This window comes from Trametes versicolor (genome assembly GCF_000271585.1).
Source record: "Trametes versicolor FP-101664 SS1 unplaced genomic scaffold TRAVEscaffold_19, whole genome shotgun sequence".
Taxonomy (NCBI): domain Eukaryota; kingdom Fungi; phylum Basidiomycota; class Agaricomycetes; order Polyporales; family Polyporaceae; genus Trametes; species Trametes versicolor.
This window is the reverse complement of record NW_007360339.1, coordinates 19,971-33,673: the sequence shown is the minus strand read 5'-3', so window position 1 is coordinate 33,673 and position 13,703 is coordinate 19,971. Positions and strand designations below refer to the sequence as shown.

The 13,703-nt window shown below is 61.9% G+C and overlaps 4 protein-coding genes across 4 annotated transcripts; 2 read left to right on the top strand and 2 right to left on the bottom strand.

Annotated features, from left to right (window-relative positions):
• Nucleotides 1–756: 756 nt before the first annotated feature.
• TRAVEDRAFT_54511 (uncharacterized protein) lies at nucleotides 757–7,458 on the top strand (the record flags this gene model as incomplete). Its single annotated transcript, XM_008047434.1, has 13 exons — nucleotides 757–783; nucleotides 1,580–1,615; nucleotides 1,664–1,708; nucleotides 1,769–1,897; nucleotides 1,958–2,003; nucleotides 2,058–2,111; nucleotides 4,015–4,085; nucleotides 4,148–4,283; nucleotides 4,385–4,539; nucleotides 4,582–4,702; nucleotides 4,751–5,133; nucleotides 5,232–5,444; nucleotides 7,384–7,458. 13 exons carry the CDS (start codon nucleotides 757–759, stop codon nucleotides 7,456–7,458), a joined length of 1,491 nt encoding a protein of 496 aa, XP_008045625.1.
• Nucleotides 7,459–7,857: 399 nt separating this feature from the next.
• On the bottom strand, nucleotides 7,858–8,936 carry TRAVEDRAFT_54510 (uncharacterized protein; the record flags this gene model as incomplete). The annotated part of the gene is made up of 3 exons (XM_008047433.1): nucleotides 7,858–7,980; nucleotides 8,043–8,179; nucleotides 8,609–8,936. The coding sequence occupies 3 exons, from the start codon at nucleotides 8,934–8,936 to the stop codon at nucleotides 7,858–7,860; spliced, it is 588 nt and encodes a 195-aa protein (XP_008045624.1).
• Nucleotides 8,937–9,264: 328 nt separating this feature from the next.
• TRAVEDRAFT_32451 (uncharacterized protein) lies at nucleotides 9,265–12,478 on the bottom strand. The gene is made up of 3 exons (XM_008047423.1): nucleotides 12,109–12,478; nucleotides 11,243–12,040; nucleotides 9,265–11,190 (listed from the first exon to the last, which is right to left on the bottom strand). The coding sequence occupies exon 3, from the start codon at nucleotides 10,223–10,225 to the stop codon at nucleotides 9,767–9,769; it is 459 nt and encodes a 152-aa protein (XP_008045614.1). The 5' UTR covers nucleotides 10,226–11,190; nucleotides 11,243–12,040; nucleotides 12,109–12,478; the 3' UTR covers nucleotides 9,265–9,766.
• Nucleotides 12,479–12,916: 438 nt separating this feature from the next.
• Nucleotides 12,917–13,657, top strand: TRAVEDRAFT_54509 (uncharacterized protein; the record flags this gene model as incomplete). Its single annotated transcript, XM_008047432.1, has 1 exon — nucleotides 12,917–13,657. A coding segment is annotated over one exon (741 nt), but the record flags the coding sequence as incomplete, so codon positions are not given.
• Between the last annotated feature and the right edge of the window lie 46 nt (nucleotides 13,658–13,703).

Sequence of the window (13,703 nt, the reverse complement as noted above, 5' to 3'; positions counted from 1 at the left end):
TTTCTGCCTCGCTGCGTGGCCTGCGGGACGTGGACCCTCGACCTGCGCCAGGGTGTGCGCCGGCCCGTTTTCTGCCTCGCTGCATGGCGGGGACCCTCGAACTGCGCAAGGGCGTGCGCCGGCCCGTTTTCTGGCTCGCTGCATGGCGGGGACACTCGAACTGCGCCAGGGCGTGCGCCGGCCCGTCTTCTGCGCCGCTGCGTGGCCTGCGGGACGTCGACGCTCGAACTGCAGCAGGGCGTGCACCGGCCCGTTTTCTGCCTCGTTGCATGGCGGGGACCCTCGAACTGCGCCAGGGCGTGCGCCGGCCCGTTTTCTGGCTCGCTGCATGGTGGGGACACTCGAACTGCGCCAGGGCGTGCGCCGGCCCGTTTTCTGCCTCGCTGCGTGGCTTGCGGGACGTGGATGGTCCGAATGCCCCACGGTGTGTCTTCTCAGCTCTGCGAGGTTCCCGCAGATGAAACAACCAGATGAGCAAAGAGGACATTCATGGGCACACAACAATGTATATGGGCGGACGCGCATACAACCATTCACTGTCTACTCGCACATAGAGCACCCTTCCCGGTTTGTCGACAGCGACCATTACAGCAACTGCATCCTCGATGTGCACAAATGGCTGGCTGGCGAAAAAGGTGCTTTCCCAACGCAGTCGCACCGGCGCTTGTGTGGGCTCCACTCCGCACCTTCAACCTGCCCCGATTCGATTTGTTTGCTGTCTGGTGATGTCCATCACCGTGTCGCGAGTGCGGCACCATGTTCCACCACACAGCTGGCCACAATGTATGTACTCGGAGCTTCGCACCGAAGACCTCGCCTGTACATTGTCATGTCGGTATGCTCAAGACTTCGTACCAGCACGATTTGGAACAAGAATGCCCCACTCACATCTGCGTCATCGAGCACAGCCAGTTGGCTCCACCTCTGCACACAGACAACAAGGACTGCGATACAAGCAGCCCCGCACCTGAACAAGACTGTCAGTGTGTCCACGAACAGCCGGCGTACAAATTCGTACCTCGTCCGAGCCCGGCTCAGGCTGTCTGTGTGTCCTGAGTCTTGATCCTGGCCGCCGTACGTACGCGAGACACTAGAAGCGTATACGTGCACCCCGTACGAGACGGTCGAGGAGAGACGGTGAAATGACGGGACTCACCTCCCGAGAACGCAGGATCCGAACGGGTCTCCGCCTGAGCCTGCCATATCACCCTCTGGGTTGTGCCGAACTGCTGTGAGATGTGTGGTAAGTGGTGCAGGCCCCATATATAAACCACACACAAACCTCGCTTCCATACCCATCCCCTCGTCCTCTTCCTCTTGTTGTCGTTTCCCTCTGCCCATCCCTTCCACCACCCGTCCCACACTGTCCGTGGTGTCCGCAAGGTGCAGGAGCACGCCGTGCCACACCGGTGCGGCCGCGGCCTTGGTGAGTCCGCTTCCCAGCGGGACGTGCCCTGCTGGCCAGTTCTGGTCAGTACATGGCGGCCGGCACGTGCGGAGGACCCGGGACCGGAGGGAGGTACGTACTGATTCCGCCCTTGTCGTCTACTGAGCCCCGCTGACGGGCTCTCGCTTCCAGCCGGCTGGTCACCACGTCGTGACGTCTGCGGCTCCGGTGAGTGCATGTACGGCCCCCTTGGGCAGGTCTAACGAAGTGCTACAGATGCGAGACGGTCAGGAACCCCGAGGACATCAGGCTCGCCGCCAGGTACGTACCGGCTCCCTCTTTGTCGTGCATGGGTCGCTGCTGACAAGTTTGCGCCTCCAGCCCACCGCGTACCGCGTGGAGACGTCTGCAGCTGCGATGAGTCTGCGTAAAAGCCCCCTGGGCACATCTAACGAAATCCTGCACATGCGAGACGGTCAGGATCGCCGAGGACACTATGCCCGGCGCGAAGTACGCACCGATTCGGTCCTCATGGGGTACGTGCCACAGCTGACGTGTCCTCGCTTCTAGCCAGCTGTGTTCCATGTCCAGACGCCTGTGGAGGTGCCCACAAATGGTGAGTTCAGTCGTCTCGCATCGGGAGTGTCCCGCTGACTCACAGGATTGGCAGGCTTGCGCCGCGAGGTCGACGAGGCCGCGGCCAGTGTTGATGGCGTGTACGAAGGTGGGTACGGGCTGGGAAAGAGAAGGAGGGCGGTGGAGCCGTATCGTAGCCGTATGTAATAGACAGGTGCAGTAGAGCACTGTCTCCGCGGTGTTCGCAGCCCAGCGGGTTCGCGGGAGCTCGCACCGCTCCCTCAGCGCGGACGGCTGGTACCTGGTGTGTCAGCGCATCGGTATTCGTCGATAAGCTCGACCGCTTACCGTTATCCAGCTCGTCGGGGCGAATCTTGAAGAATGGCGGCCGGTCCGCAGAGATTCAGGCCGGCCGGGGGTGTGGGGGGTGCCCAGATGCTGCCAGGGCAGGTGAGTGCGTTGAATGGTGCGGATGAGCTCGTAACTCACCTCGTAGCAGATAGCAGTAGCGACGCGCGCAAGAATTGCGGCGTTCAGCGGGGTTGCAGGCCGGCAGGAGGGTGAGGGAGAGAAGTCAGCGGTTAGGCGCCCGTGGGACGTCGCAGACCGCGGATGAGATCGCGTGCGACGTCCCGGCTTGTAGAGCTTGTAGAGAGCATATTAATGGTCGTAGGGTGCAGTAGAAATGATATACGGTGTCACTGAACGAATACGGCGTGAACCAGTGAGCGTAGAAGGGCGTGAATCAGGGTGGAGGGCTTACCACTTGGGAAAGCTCGTCACCTGGCCGTTGGCGACGGCCGGACGTCGACGATGACGACTTAGGCTGCATATACGAGTGCCCTGAGTGCGCTCTACGCGTCGTCGCGCATTGCAGCCGTCTGTGCCGTTCGTGTGCATCGCAAGGCGGCGGCGAGCCCTCGGTGCGCATTTTTGAATGCGTGCGCCGGTCGCCGTGGGTCCTTCGTGATGCTATAAACATGGGTATTCGCATTCGATTAATGTACGTTTCGTAGCGGTTTAGTACGCACGTTATTCCTCCCGCGCATCGCGCGCCGCGGCCGGGTCCTCGCGTGCGGCACATACCGTGGGGGTGTTCCTGCTGCAAACAACCTTTCTGTGCTCGACTAGACGTCAGGAAGGTATCTCGTACGGGTGGATAGGGCGCGTACGCACCCGCTGAGGAGCTACCCGAGAGGGGCGCACTTGGACGCCTATTCCGGCAAAAGAGGCCGCGGTCGAGATGACGCAGCAGCTCGTGCATCGCGGGCGAGCTTCAGACGTCTGGGGAATCGCAGAGAGCGACGTTTGATGGGCCCGAAGGTCGTGGAGGTGTGGGGAGAGAGCCAGGGAGCGAGCAGGAGATGTACTGGAGCCTGCAGGACGACTCCGAGACCGAGGTAGGCGATGTGCATGCGCCAGATGCGAAACCCGCGAGATATGGCGTCCGGAGCAGTCGTTGTGTGTCGTTCGAGTGTTCTAGCAGCAGTGGAGGGGTCTAGGACGCGAAAGAGAGTGCGAATCAAGCGGGAGAGCGGTCGCAGGGGCGTTCAGAGCGGCCAGATTGAGTCCCAGTGCACGGGTAACCGAGGGACGCGCCGGGGAGCGAGCAGCAGTGAGCGAGTGAGTGCAAAAGTAAGCCAGAGGCAGGGGCAGACGCGAACAGACAAGCGGGACAGAGAGGCCAGAGTGTGGCGAGAGAGCAGAGCAGAGAGCGAGCGCGATCCCGGCCAAGACGGAACCCTGACCTGAGCCGAGGTGCCGGGCAAGTACGTCACTGCGCGCCTTCTTCCCCGCACTCGACGACCTCGATCTCGCGCTCATTGTTGCTCGCACCCTCGACTGCCTCCCTGCTGCTGAACGTCGAGCGTCTCGGTCTATGCTGTCTCCCCTGGTCTGCCCTACCTGGTGGCGGCTCACCTCTGCGACACTCCTACCACGCCTCGCATATCCTGCCCGCACATTGGGCTACTCCACCACGTCCGGGACCCGCCCAGCATCATGCACCAGCCGCAATTCTCGGTGCGCGGCCTGCATTGTCGTCGGCGCAGGTCTCGCATACGGCCTCGACCGCGAATTCAACGCATCGGCTATCGGGAGAAACCTGCGGTCCCTGTGGACGGTGAGTAGCCTACTGCGCTCCCATTGCGCGTTCAACTCTCACACGACCTCTTCCACACACAGTGCTTGACGACCGCTGTATACTACAAGCTTAACTCTACGCCCGAGAAGGCGGACCAAATCACCGCTCTCCAGGAGCGCGTTGCAGAATGCGTCTATGACCCTCTTACGTCCAACGGCGGCCTCTACATCAAGATAGGTACGTCGCATCCTCTACACTCGCTATCTGCTGCTCATGTCTCGCCTGTACACGCCAAACCATTGATAATAATGCTGCCCTCCTCCCCAAACGCTTCCAAGAGAAGTTTGGCAAGCTCTTCGACGATGCGCTGCAAGTGCCCTACTCAGTCGTTGACTCTGTCTTTTGCGAAGAGTTCGGGCGCGCGCCTGCGGGACCTGACGGGGTGTTCGAAGAGTTCGAAGAAGAGGCAGCCGCGAGCGCGAGGATTGCGCAAGTGCACCACGCGAAGCTGAAGACCGCGGACGGCTCCGATTAGTGGGTCGCCTTCAAAGGTCCAGAAACCGGACGTCGGGTCGAGTGGGATCTCGGGGCATTCCGTGCCGTTATTTGGGTGTACAAGAATTACCTGTTTGATCTCCCTGTCTATTTCGCCGTTGGTGAGTCCGTACATGGGTGTTCATTGCTCATGCGCTGACACTGTGCAGATTTCATCTCGTATCACCTTCGATGCAAACTTGATTTTGGGCTCGAGGCTGAAAACGCTCGCACCACCGCCGCACTCGTCGCCTCCAAACCCCGCCTCGTAGACCACGTTTACATCTCGCGCATCTTCCCCGAGCTCTCCACCAAGAAGATCATGACCGCCGAGTGGATTGATGGCGTCCGGCTCAGCGACAAGTGCGGCATCGCGCGCCTCATGGGCGACGACCGCGCCTCCGCCTCCAGCACCGACCCGCTCGCCGCCGACCGCTTCCCGCCGCTGCGTGGGGGTGCGAAGTGGGTGATGCAGACAATGATCTACCTCTTCAGCGCGCAGATATTTGACTGGGGCTGGGTGCACTGCGACCCGCACCCGGGGAATGTAATTGTGCGCCCTCACTCAGACCCGCGTCGGGCGGCGTGTGGAGCGGCGCAGCTTGTGCTGCTCGACCACGGGCTGTATGTGCGCCTCCCGTGCGATTTCAGCAGCAGTACGCGCGGCTGTGGAAGGCGCTGCTCACGGTCGACTTTGCGGCTGTGAGCGCAGTCGCGGGCGAGTGGGGCATCGGTGCGCCGGACCTGTTCGCGAGTGCGATGCTCATGCGGCCCATACGGTTTGCGGAGCAGGCGCCACTACCGGACTTTGAGCGGATGAACGACTACGAGCGTGGGGTCGTGATGAAGGCGAAGCAGGCCGACGTAGACAGAAATATATTTTGTTTGGAGAGACGAGTGCGCGTGTGTCGTGGGCGGGCACTGTGTCTGGGCCGTGGGCGGGGCGCAGAACAGGCAAAACTGGCCGCGACGAGATCAACGGACTCTGGACGGACAGGGGGTGCCTATAGGGAGTACACTGGGGACAGTGAGGGAGCGGGGACTTGGAGGGGGGCATGGGGCCAGGGGAGCAACAGACTCCAAGTCCGCAAATCGCGCTTTGACATGCAAATCGGGTCGTATTGCATCGTATCGTACTCGTACTGTACAGGGTCCACGTCTCAGGCCAGGGCGACAGATACTACATGGTACAGAGTGGAAACAAGTCCCCGGGGCTCCCCCCCACTCGAACACCTCCCGGGAGCTCCATACTGGTCCGAATCGCGCGATTCGACATGCGTTGGGTCGTACCGTATTGGGGGTGCCATGTCCGCACCGCGTCGTCGCGTCAATCGCGCGGAAGTCGCGCAGAGGCCGGCGGAGAGCCCATGGAAGTCACCTCCACCCGGCCTGGCCCCTCGCACTCCTCCCAGGCGTCCTGGCGTGTCGAAACCGCGCGAGGACGTAGCCCTGCGTCGCTCAACTCCGTCGAGTGCGTCAAGACGCGGACATGTCGCCGCGCCGTCGCGAAATCGAGCGAGGGAGAGTTGGGCTCCCGGGGAGTCGAATTCTGTCCTCCCGGGCGTCGAAGTCGTCGTAGGGGGCCGAGGTCGCGCACGCGCATGGCGTGGAGTCTTTCCGTACGCTTCAAAGCGGCAGAATTGTCCAGATACAGAGCGGAATCGCGGAATCGAGCGGGGGAGACTCGGGGGGCCGGAGACTGGCTGTGAGCGCCAAAACCGCGCTCGTGGACTTGAACGTGCGTGTCGCAGGCTGAGATCGCGCGTGGGGGAGGTCGGAAGTCGTATCTATCCGGTACACGCATCAAGGCGCGGGTGAGCGGCTGCGAACGCGCGGAATCACAGCCGGGAGAGTCAGGGCACTCGAACTGGCTGTGAGCGTCAAGTCCAAGCTCACTGACTCAAACGAGCGTGTCGCGCGATACAATCGCGCGTAGGCGGAGTGTAGGATCGTGTCCTGCCGCGTCACCAGTTTTCATGCAGTGGTGTGGCTGCGAACGGGCAGAAACGCGAGAAAACGACGGCAGGGGACCCGGGGACCAGCTGTGGGAGTGGAGTGCAGCCTCGGGCCGCTCGCAGGCGCGCCGGGTCGCCCGAATCGCGTACGCGGGGTCTGGAGCGTCGTACCGTACTGGTGGGGCCATCGGACACTCGCTGTGTCGTTGCAGACACGCGAAATCGCGATTGGGAGAGGCAGGGGCCTGGGGACTGGCTGAGGGCGCCAAATTGAGCCTTCCTGGGCGTCGCAGTGGTCGGATCGCCACGAAATCGTGCACGCGGAGAGCGTAGAGTATTACCTTTAGGTAAAGCCCGCTTGGACGCGGCGGCATGGTGGCGTCGTTGCGAAGTCGCGATTGGGAGACTAGAGCGCCCAGTGCTGGCTATGGGAGAAAAGTCCAGCCTCGGGCCGGCGGTAGACGTCCTGGGCTGCCGAAGTCGTGTGCGTAGAAGGTTCTGTGTCGTACAGTACCTGTCGCACCGTCGAAATGCGTCCGCGTCGACGTGTTCTTGCGAAATCGCGAGAGAGGGCGTCGGGAGTCCTCGGGAGCCGAGTCCTCGGCTCGAGGAAGTTGTTGGTGTCGTACAGTGCCGAAAACATGTGCCTGCGCACCTGGGACTTGTCCCGCGCCGCGGATAGCGTGTGGACGCGGATGCGCAGCCGCACCGTCGCGCTATCAAGAGAGGGGCCGGGAGAGGGCTGTGGGAGCGAACTCCGAGCTTCGCAGGCCTCGTAGACGGTCGTCGTAGTCCGCGTACGATCGCGTACGCGATGTCCCGGCTTGTCTGACACGCCTCCTTCGCAGGTCCGTACTGGACGGTCGAACCGCGGCCGCGCAGGCATGACAGAGCGGGTGGGTGGGACGATGCGCAGAGGGTGAGCGGGAGGAGGCCGGACGAGATCGTATAGTAGCTGTGTTTACTCGATAGGTACGGTAGCAGTCGAGGGGCGCGGTAGTCGTCATGGCGGCGCTGCGAGCGCATACACTGGTCTCCCGATGCAAATACCTGGTACATTGTGCGTCAGTTCGTCTAAATGCGCCCATATACCTGCTGACTCACAGGTGTTCGCGCAGTTTGGCGGGTGCCACCGCCGATGGGAGGCGATTGGGGGCCGCAGGCGGTGTGCCGAGTGCGCAGGTGCCTACAGGCCCGGTAGGTGCGCCGAGTTGCGCGTAAACTCTCGTACATACCCACGACATGTCATGTGAACGATTAACGAGGGAATCACGGCGTTTGGAGTGGGTGGAGGCCGGCGAGCAGGTCCGCGACGCAGGTCGTCAGATAGGCGCCCGTACGACGTCGCAGTGCGTGGACGTCTGCGCGGAGGATGTCACGGCTGGTAGGGCTTGTAGTCGGTCTTGTAGTAGTCGTAGGGTATCGTAGGAATGGAATACGTTGTCCTGGAACGAAACCAGTGTGAATTAGTGAACGTACAAGCAAGTTAGATAAGCAGGGGGCGTACCCAGATCAATATCGTAAAGCAGCGGCCTGCAACGGCCTTGGGGGCAAGTGCGACGTCTTGGAGAGCATGCAGGATGGCCTGGCATGCGTGTGTGTACGTGTGGTGGGTGTTCGTGGTCGACGGCGCGGGAGGAGAGCCTGTAAAGCACAGCAGTCAGCACACAACCCTCGAAAGCGACAGAATGCTCACCGGGTCTGTATGCAGGCTGTATGCCCGATGAGGTGTGTGCTGGCTGTGCAGTCGAGCGTCGCAGCCGTCCCCACCAGCTGCACAGGACGCGCATCGGCGCAGTGGGGACCGTGGTGAGCGCCGGATGCGCGTTTGCGAACGGCCGCGGGGATCACTTTCGTTCTTTCGGGATCCTGTAGACGTGAGGGATCTCAGTCAATCCCAGGACGTTGCATATGAGGCCGGTACTCGCCGTGTTCTTCCCGCGCGTGGCGCGTTGCGTGGGCGGAGTCGAGTCCTGCGTGATGCGCACGAGATTTGTGGCTCAAAACGGTGTCGTTGTGCTGAGATAGAGGTAAGGATCAAAAGCTTTATTAACAGACAGGGCCCGGACGTACCGGCTGGCAAGCTGCCCAAGACAGGGAGCGTCGGGCGCCTATCCGGGCGAGGGAGGCGTCGCACTTGCATGGAAGGGTGTCCAAGCGGGCTACAGATGTCCAGGACGTCGAGCAGGGCAAAGGAGAGGGCCCTGTGCTGGTCCCAGAGCCATCGCAGTCGACAGAGGGCGAGTAGGGACGTCCTAGGCGTGATGGTGTCGTCTAGAGGGGCATTGTTTGTTGCCAAGTGCTCTGGCAGGGTCGAGGGTGCGAGAGAGGGCCGCTGTCGGGTGTGAGCAGCGAGCGCAGCGGGAGAGGAGGCGTCTGTGTGGCCGTCCAAGACGGACATGGCCGCACAGGAGAGCGGCAGGCGGAGCGAGGGGGGTCAGATCGAGGTCGAGCCTCCAGCCGAGGGACAAGTGCTCGAGCGCTGGCTTGTGCTCAGATGGTGCGTGGGCCAGGCAGGCGAGACTTAGACAGGGACAGGGAGAGCCGCCAGAGACCCGACAGAGCGAGAGCAGGCAGAACGAGAGAGAGAGGCGGAACAGCATCATGGGCAGACGGGCGCAGGATGCGATCGAGATAGACGCCGGCTCGATGAGAGCCACGTGGGGTGGGGACTTGGTGCAGGGGGAGCGGGAGGACTTGGTACAGCGGTCATAACTAGCAATTTCGCCGTCCAAATCGCATCATATTCCATCGTAGTGTACTCGTACTGTACAGGGGTAAAGTCTCAAGTTGGGACGCGCAAAATTACAAGCTCCAGAGGGGAAACAAGTGCCAGGGGAGCCCCTCTACGAGAACACCTCCCGACCACTCAAAACATGTCCGAATCGCGCAATTCGACGCCTTTCGTGTGGTATCGTGTCCAGCGCACCATGCGCATTCCTGCGCCGCGCGCGTCGTCGTGAAATCGTGTGCAAATCGCACAGAGCCCGAGAGACTCCCCGTGGGCGCAGAGTCTGCCTGGCCGGGCCCCTCGTAGGCATCCTGGCACGCTGAAAGCGCGCGCCCACGTACCCCAGCGTTGTTCCGTGCCGTAGAGTCCGTCCCGACGAGGCTGCGCAGCCGCAAAGTCGCAGAATCGCGAAGGGGGGCGTCCGGGGGCGCAAGGTCCGAGGCTCGTGCACTTTCAGGACGTCGTGGCGCGCTGGGATCGCGTACAGAGAGGGCTCGGAGTCAGCTGAGCGTGAATGCGTCGCGTCCAGATAGCAGTGTCGAGAGCGAGGGCGTCGGGAGCCCCGGAGCTGGCTGGCAGCCCCAGACCAGTGCAGAGCGCTGAGGACGCGCCGTGGGACGCTGGAATCGTGCACAGAGCTTGCTGAACGTCGTGGGAGCCATCTGAACTTGGCCGCACTGCTGCGAAGTCGCGGAATCGAGAACGAGGGTGTCGGGAGCTTGGGGAGCGGAGTATTGCCTCGCGCCGCGAGCAGGCCGGCTGGGGGGTTGATATCGCGCGTACGTGGTCTCCAGGAGTGGCGTGATGCCAGCACAGTGCGCGTCGCACCGCTGCAGCGCCGCAGTGTGGCGGAATCGAGAGGGAGGCCAGCGGGAGGCTGTGGGCGCCAAACCCTCTGCCGAGGGCGTCGCAGGAGGCGTAGGGCGTCGAGATCGCGCAGAGAGCTCTCCAGGGGTCATAGGATGTCGTTAGAGCCTGCGGCGCGTGGCTGCGCGGCCGAGAACACCCGAATTGCGAACAGCAGATTCCGGGGCCCCAGCACTGGCTGTGGGAGCAGAATCCAGCCCTCCAGGGCCCCGCCGTGGTTGTAGGGCGCCGTAATTGCGTATACGCGTGGCCCCGAGTCGTGCCGTACACCTGGAAGTGGTTGAACACGTCCGCATCTTCGCATCGACGCGGAATCAAGCCGGAGAGGGGCCTTGGGATTGGCTGAGGGCACCAAGTGCAGCCCTAGACGCCGTTGCAGCGGTCGTTTCGCCCCCGGATTTCGCGAGAGGGTAGCTCAGTGTTGTACCCGCCTCGACGCGTCGAGAAAACCCGGCTGCGATGTCGCGAAGTGGCGGAATCGAGAGCGGGAGTCTCCAGGAGCGCCAGAAGATGCTGTTGCAGCCAAGTCCAGCCCCAAGTGCCTCGCAGACACCCCGAGTGGCCGGAATCGCGCAAACGTGCTGCCTAGACTCATAGCAAGCCGTACATACCGTCGCTACGCGGCAGGGTCTTCTCAATCGTGCGCAATCGCGAGACAGATCCGAGGGCCTCGGAGTGGCTGTGAGGACTGGAGCGAGTTGTAGAGGTCGTGGGACACTGAGATAGTGTACGCAGATATTGCAAAGTCATTCCCTGAGGCGGAACAGGAAAACGCGTCCGCAACGTCGTGGAACCACAAAGGGGAGAGCCAAGGGGCACGGAGATGGCTGTGTGAGAAAGATCCGGAACTCCAGAGTGTCGCAGACGCTGTGTCGCCCCAGGACTTCACATGTAGGTACTCGGGTGTCTTATCGCGCTGTATGCGTGCACGCCCATGGTCGCCTCGGCCCTCCGATGTACCTCCAGCCGGTGTTCCTGCTACGGGACGGCCTCCCAAGCGCTTTCATGCGCCCCTGCACTCGCAGGACTTCGCGCTGCGAGTAGACGCTGTCGACACCTGTCAAAGTGAGTGATTTGTCCAACAGCGACGATAGGTGGGGCCTGCTTACCTTATTGCACCCCAGCTGTCCCGAGTGTGCCCGGCGCCCTCCCGCTGCGACACCTCCCGAATGCCCTCTTCTGTGCCCTCCTGGCGTCGTCAAGCTCGAGCAGTCGCGCAGTCGCTGTTGAGCGTCCAGGTTTGCGTCCAAGGGCCTCGTGCGAAGTCTGTGGAAGCGGGGACGTCGAAACGACGCCCTGCCACGCGCCAGATGGTGTCGCTGTTGTTGTACGCGCTCTGACGCGATTGGAGACATTGGCGAGTGCCGGGGAAAGGAGAAGCGAGGTAGGTCGCAAAGTGGAGTGAATACATGTGGACGGAGACGTCCAGGCGTTCCGGCCGGGTGTGTGCATGCGGGAAGAGGCGGTAGAGGCGGTTCGGAGCGCATAGAAGGCGCTGCGGAGTGCGTGCTCACCCGTTTATAGCGCCTCAACGCCCTGGAACATCCGCGCCCCTTGCCGTCCTCTTCCGCGCCATGCGTGTTGGTGGGGATTGTTCGTGGAGGGCCCGTGTGCCACGAGGTGAGATCAAGGGTCCACGAAGATGGCGCCGGCAAGCAAGAGCGTGGTGGCAGGAGAAACGGCGGCAGGAGAAAAGGTGGCGAGAGAACGGGCGGCGCGGAACGAGTTGGGGGCCTGGGGAGCAGAGTCTTCCCTCGGGCCGTGAGCAGGCCGGCTGGGGGGTCGATATCGCGCATACGCGGTCTCCAGAGTGGCATAATGCCAGCGCCGCGCCGCTGCAACACCGCAGTGTAGCGGAAACAAAAGGGAGACGGCGGGAGCCTGAGATCTGGTGAGGGCGCAAGCACCTGTCCCGGGTGCATCACCAGAGTCGTGAGACGCTGAGATCGCGCACGCAAAGAGTTCAACATCGTACCGTACTTGTGGGACTGAGTGGAGGTGGCTGAGACTCCGCAGAATCGCAAAATCGCGAGGGAGAGCGTCGGAGGCGACCCAATACTCGAACACTCGCCACATCGCCCCACACACTCGAATCGCCCTATATACAGCGTTTCCTCCCCTCCAGATGGACTACAAAGCAAACAAGCGCGTTTTCGAAGCGCAACGCGCAGTGCGAGGCTTTTGGGATGCCGCACAAGTCAATGGGGGGACGGCGGTAGTAGAGCGGGAGGATGGGGGTGGCCGGCAGTGCCAGCTTTAACCTGGCACGTCCGAGAAGTCCTGCTCTCACTCGGCGAGGCCAGAGCAAGGCGGGAGCATCCTCTCGCGTGCTAGGGGACAGCGGCATAGGCGCAGCGCAGGCAATATGGCCTGGAAGGAGGAGGAGGAGGAGGCGCCAGCACTGCGGTGCCCGCCTGTTGGCGCTGGCTCGGCTTCCTCGGTGTTCTCGGCCTCGACCACCGGCCCGAGCCCACGTGGCTGTGCTAGCGTGGCCTCAGGCGGCTGTGGCCGGCCTCTGTGCGTTCTGCTGGCACCCCCACGCCCTCCTTCTCTGCGCGGCCACCCCCGGAGAAGCTCCCAATATCCCCGGAGAAGTCCCTGTGCTTCGCGAATCCCCCTTGCACCTTACAGTGAGTTAAATTGTGATTTTAATAAGTTAATTCTTACCTGATTTCTCCGACCAGCTGCAGCATCTTTTGAGTAGGCTCGATGTTCTGCAGAACTCGGTGTAGCAGACTCACAGGAGTGCTTTACACAGGTTCATTGCTGCCCTAACCAAAGTCATGGGCCGGAGAAGCGCAAAGAACTCAAAGAATGCTGCGGTGAGTGATCCGCCCGCTGTCCAGCATGCCTGGCACAAGATTTTGCAGGCCATCGCTACCAGGCCCTTTCTGCTTGACCATATTGCGCGCTGTCTCTTCCCGGACAGCCGCAATCTGGTCACAGAAAACCTATGGGAGCTGGCCAACAAATACCTACCCGTGCCTCCGTCTCCACACTGTGATATCTTCTCCGACTTTCTGGGCCAGTGCTCCCGCTCTGGCGGATGCGTGCCCAAGGAAGTCGGGAAAGCTGCCGCAGACTTCCGCGCTGCAAGGGCCCAATACCAGAGGCTGCGGAAGTCGGTGGTGCACCAGTGCCGCTTGGACATCACGGGGAGCTCCGATGCGGACGTGCAGAAGCGTAGCGCGTTCCTGGCGAAGTGCAAGCGGGTCACAGTGGAGAAGCATGCTACTCCCTATCCGCCGCCTCAGCATTGGGTGGCAGAGGGTCCCAAGGCGTACTTCAAATGGAAGACGTGGTGTAGCAGTCATAAGCTGCACGACAAGCGCGAGGGGCATTGGCCAGTCCACCGCTTATGCAAGGACAAGCTCGCCTATGTTGCAGAGGCCGACGAGAGTGTTCTATTCTATGACCCGGATGGAAACCTTGTCGGCTTCGTGATACGCGACTTCTGCGCCAACCAGAAGATTGTCGACACCATTGCGGAGGATGTGGCCATGGGTCGTTCTTATAAAAAGAACGTCAGGGTGTTGTTTTGCATATTTTTCATTATGACCGCAACATCAG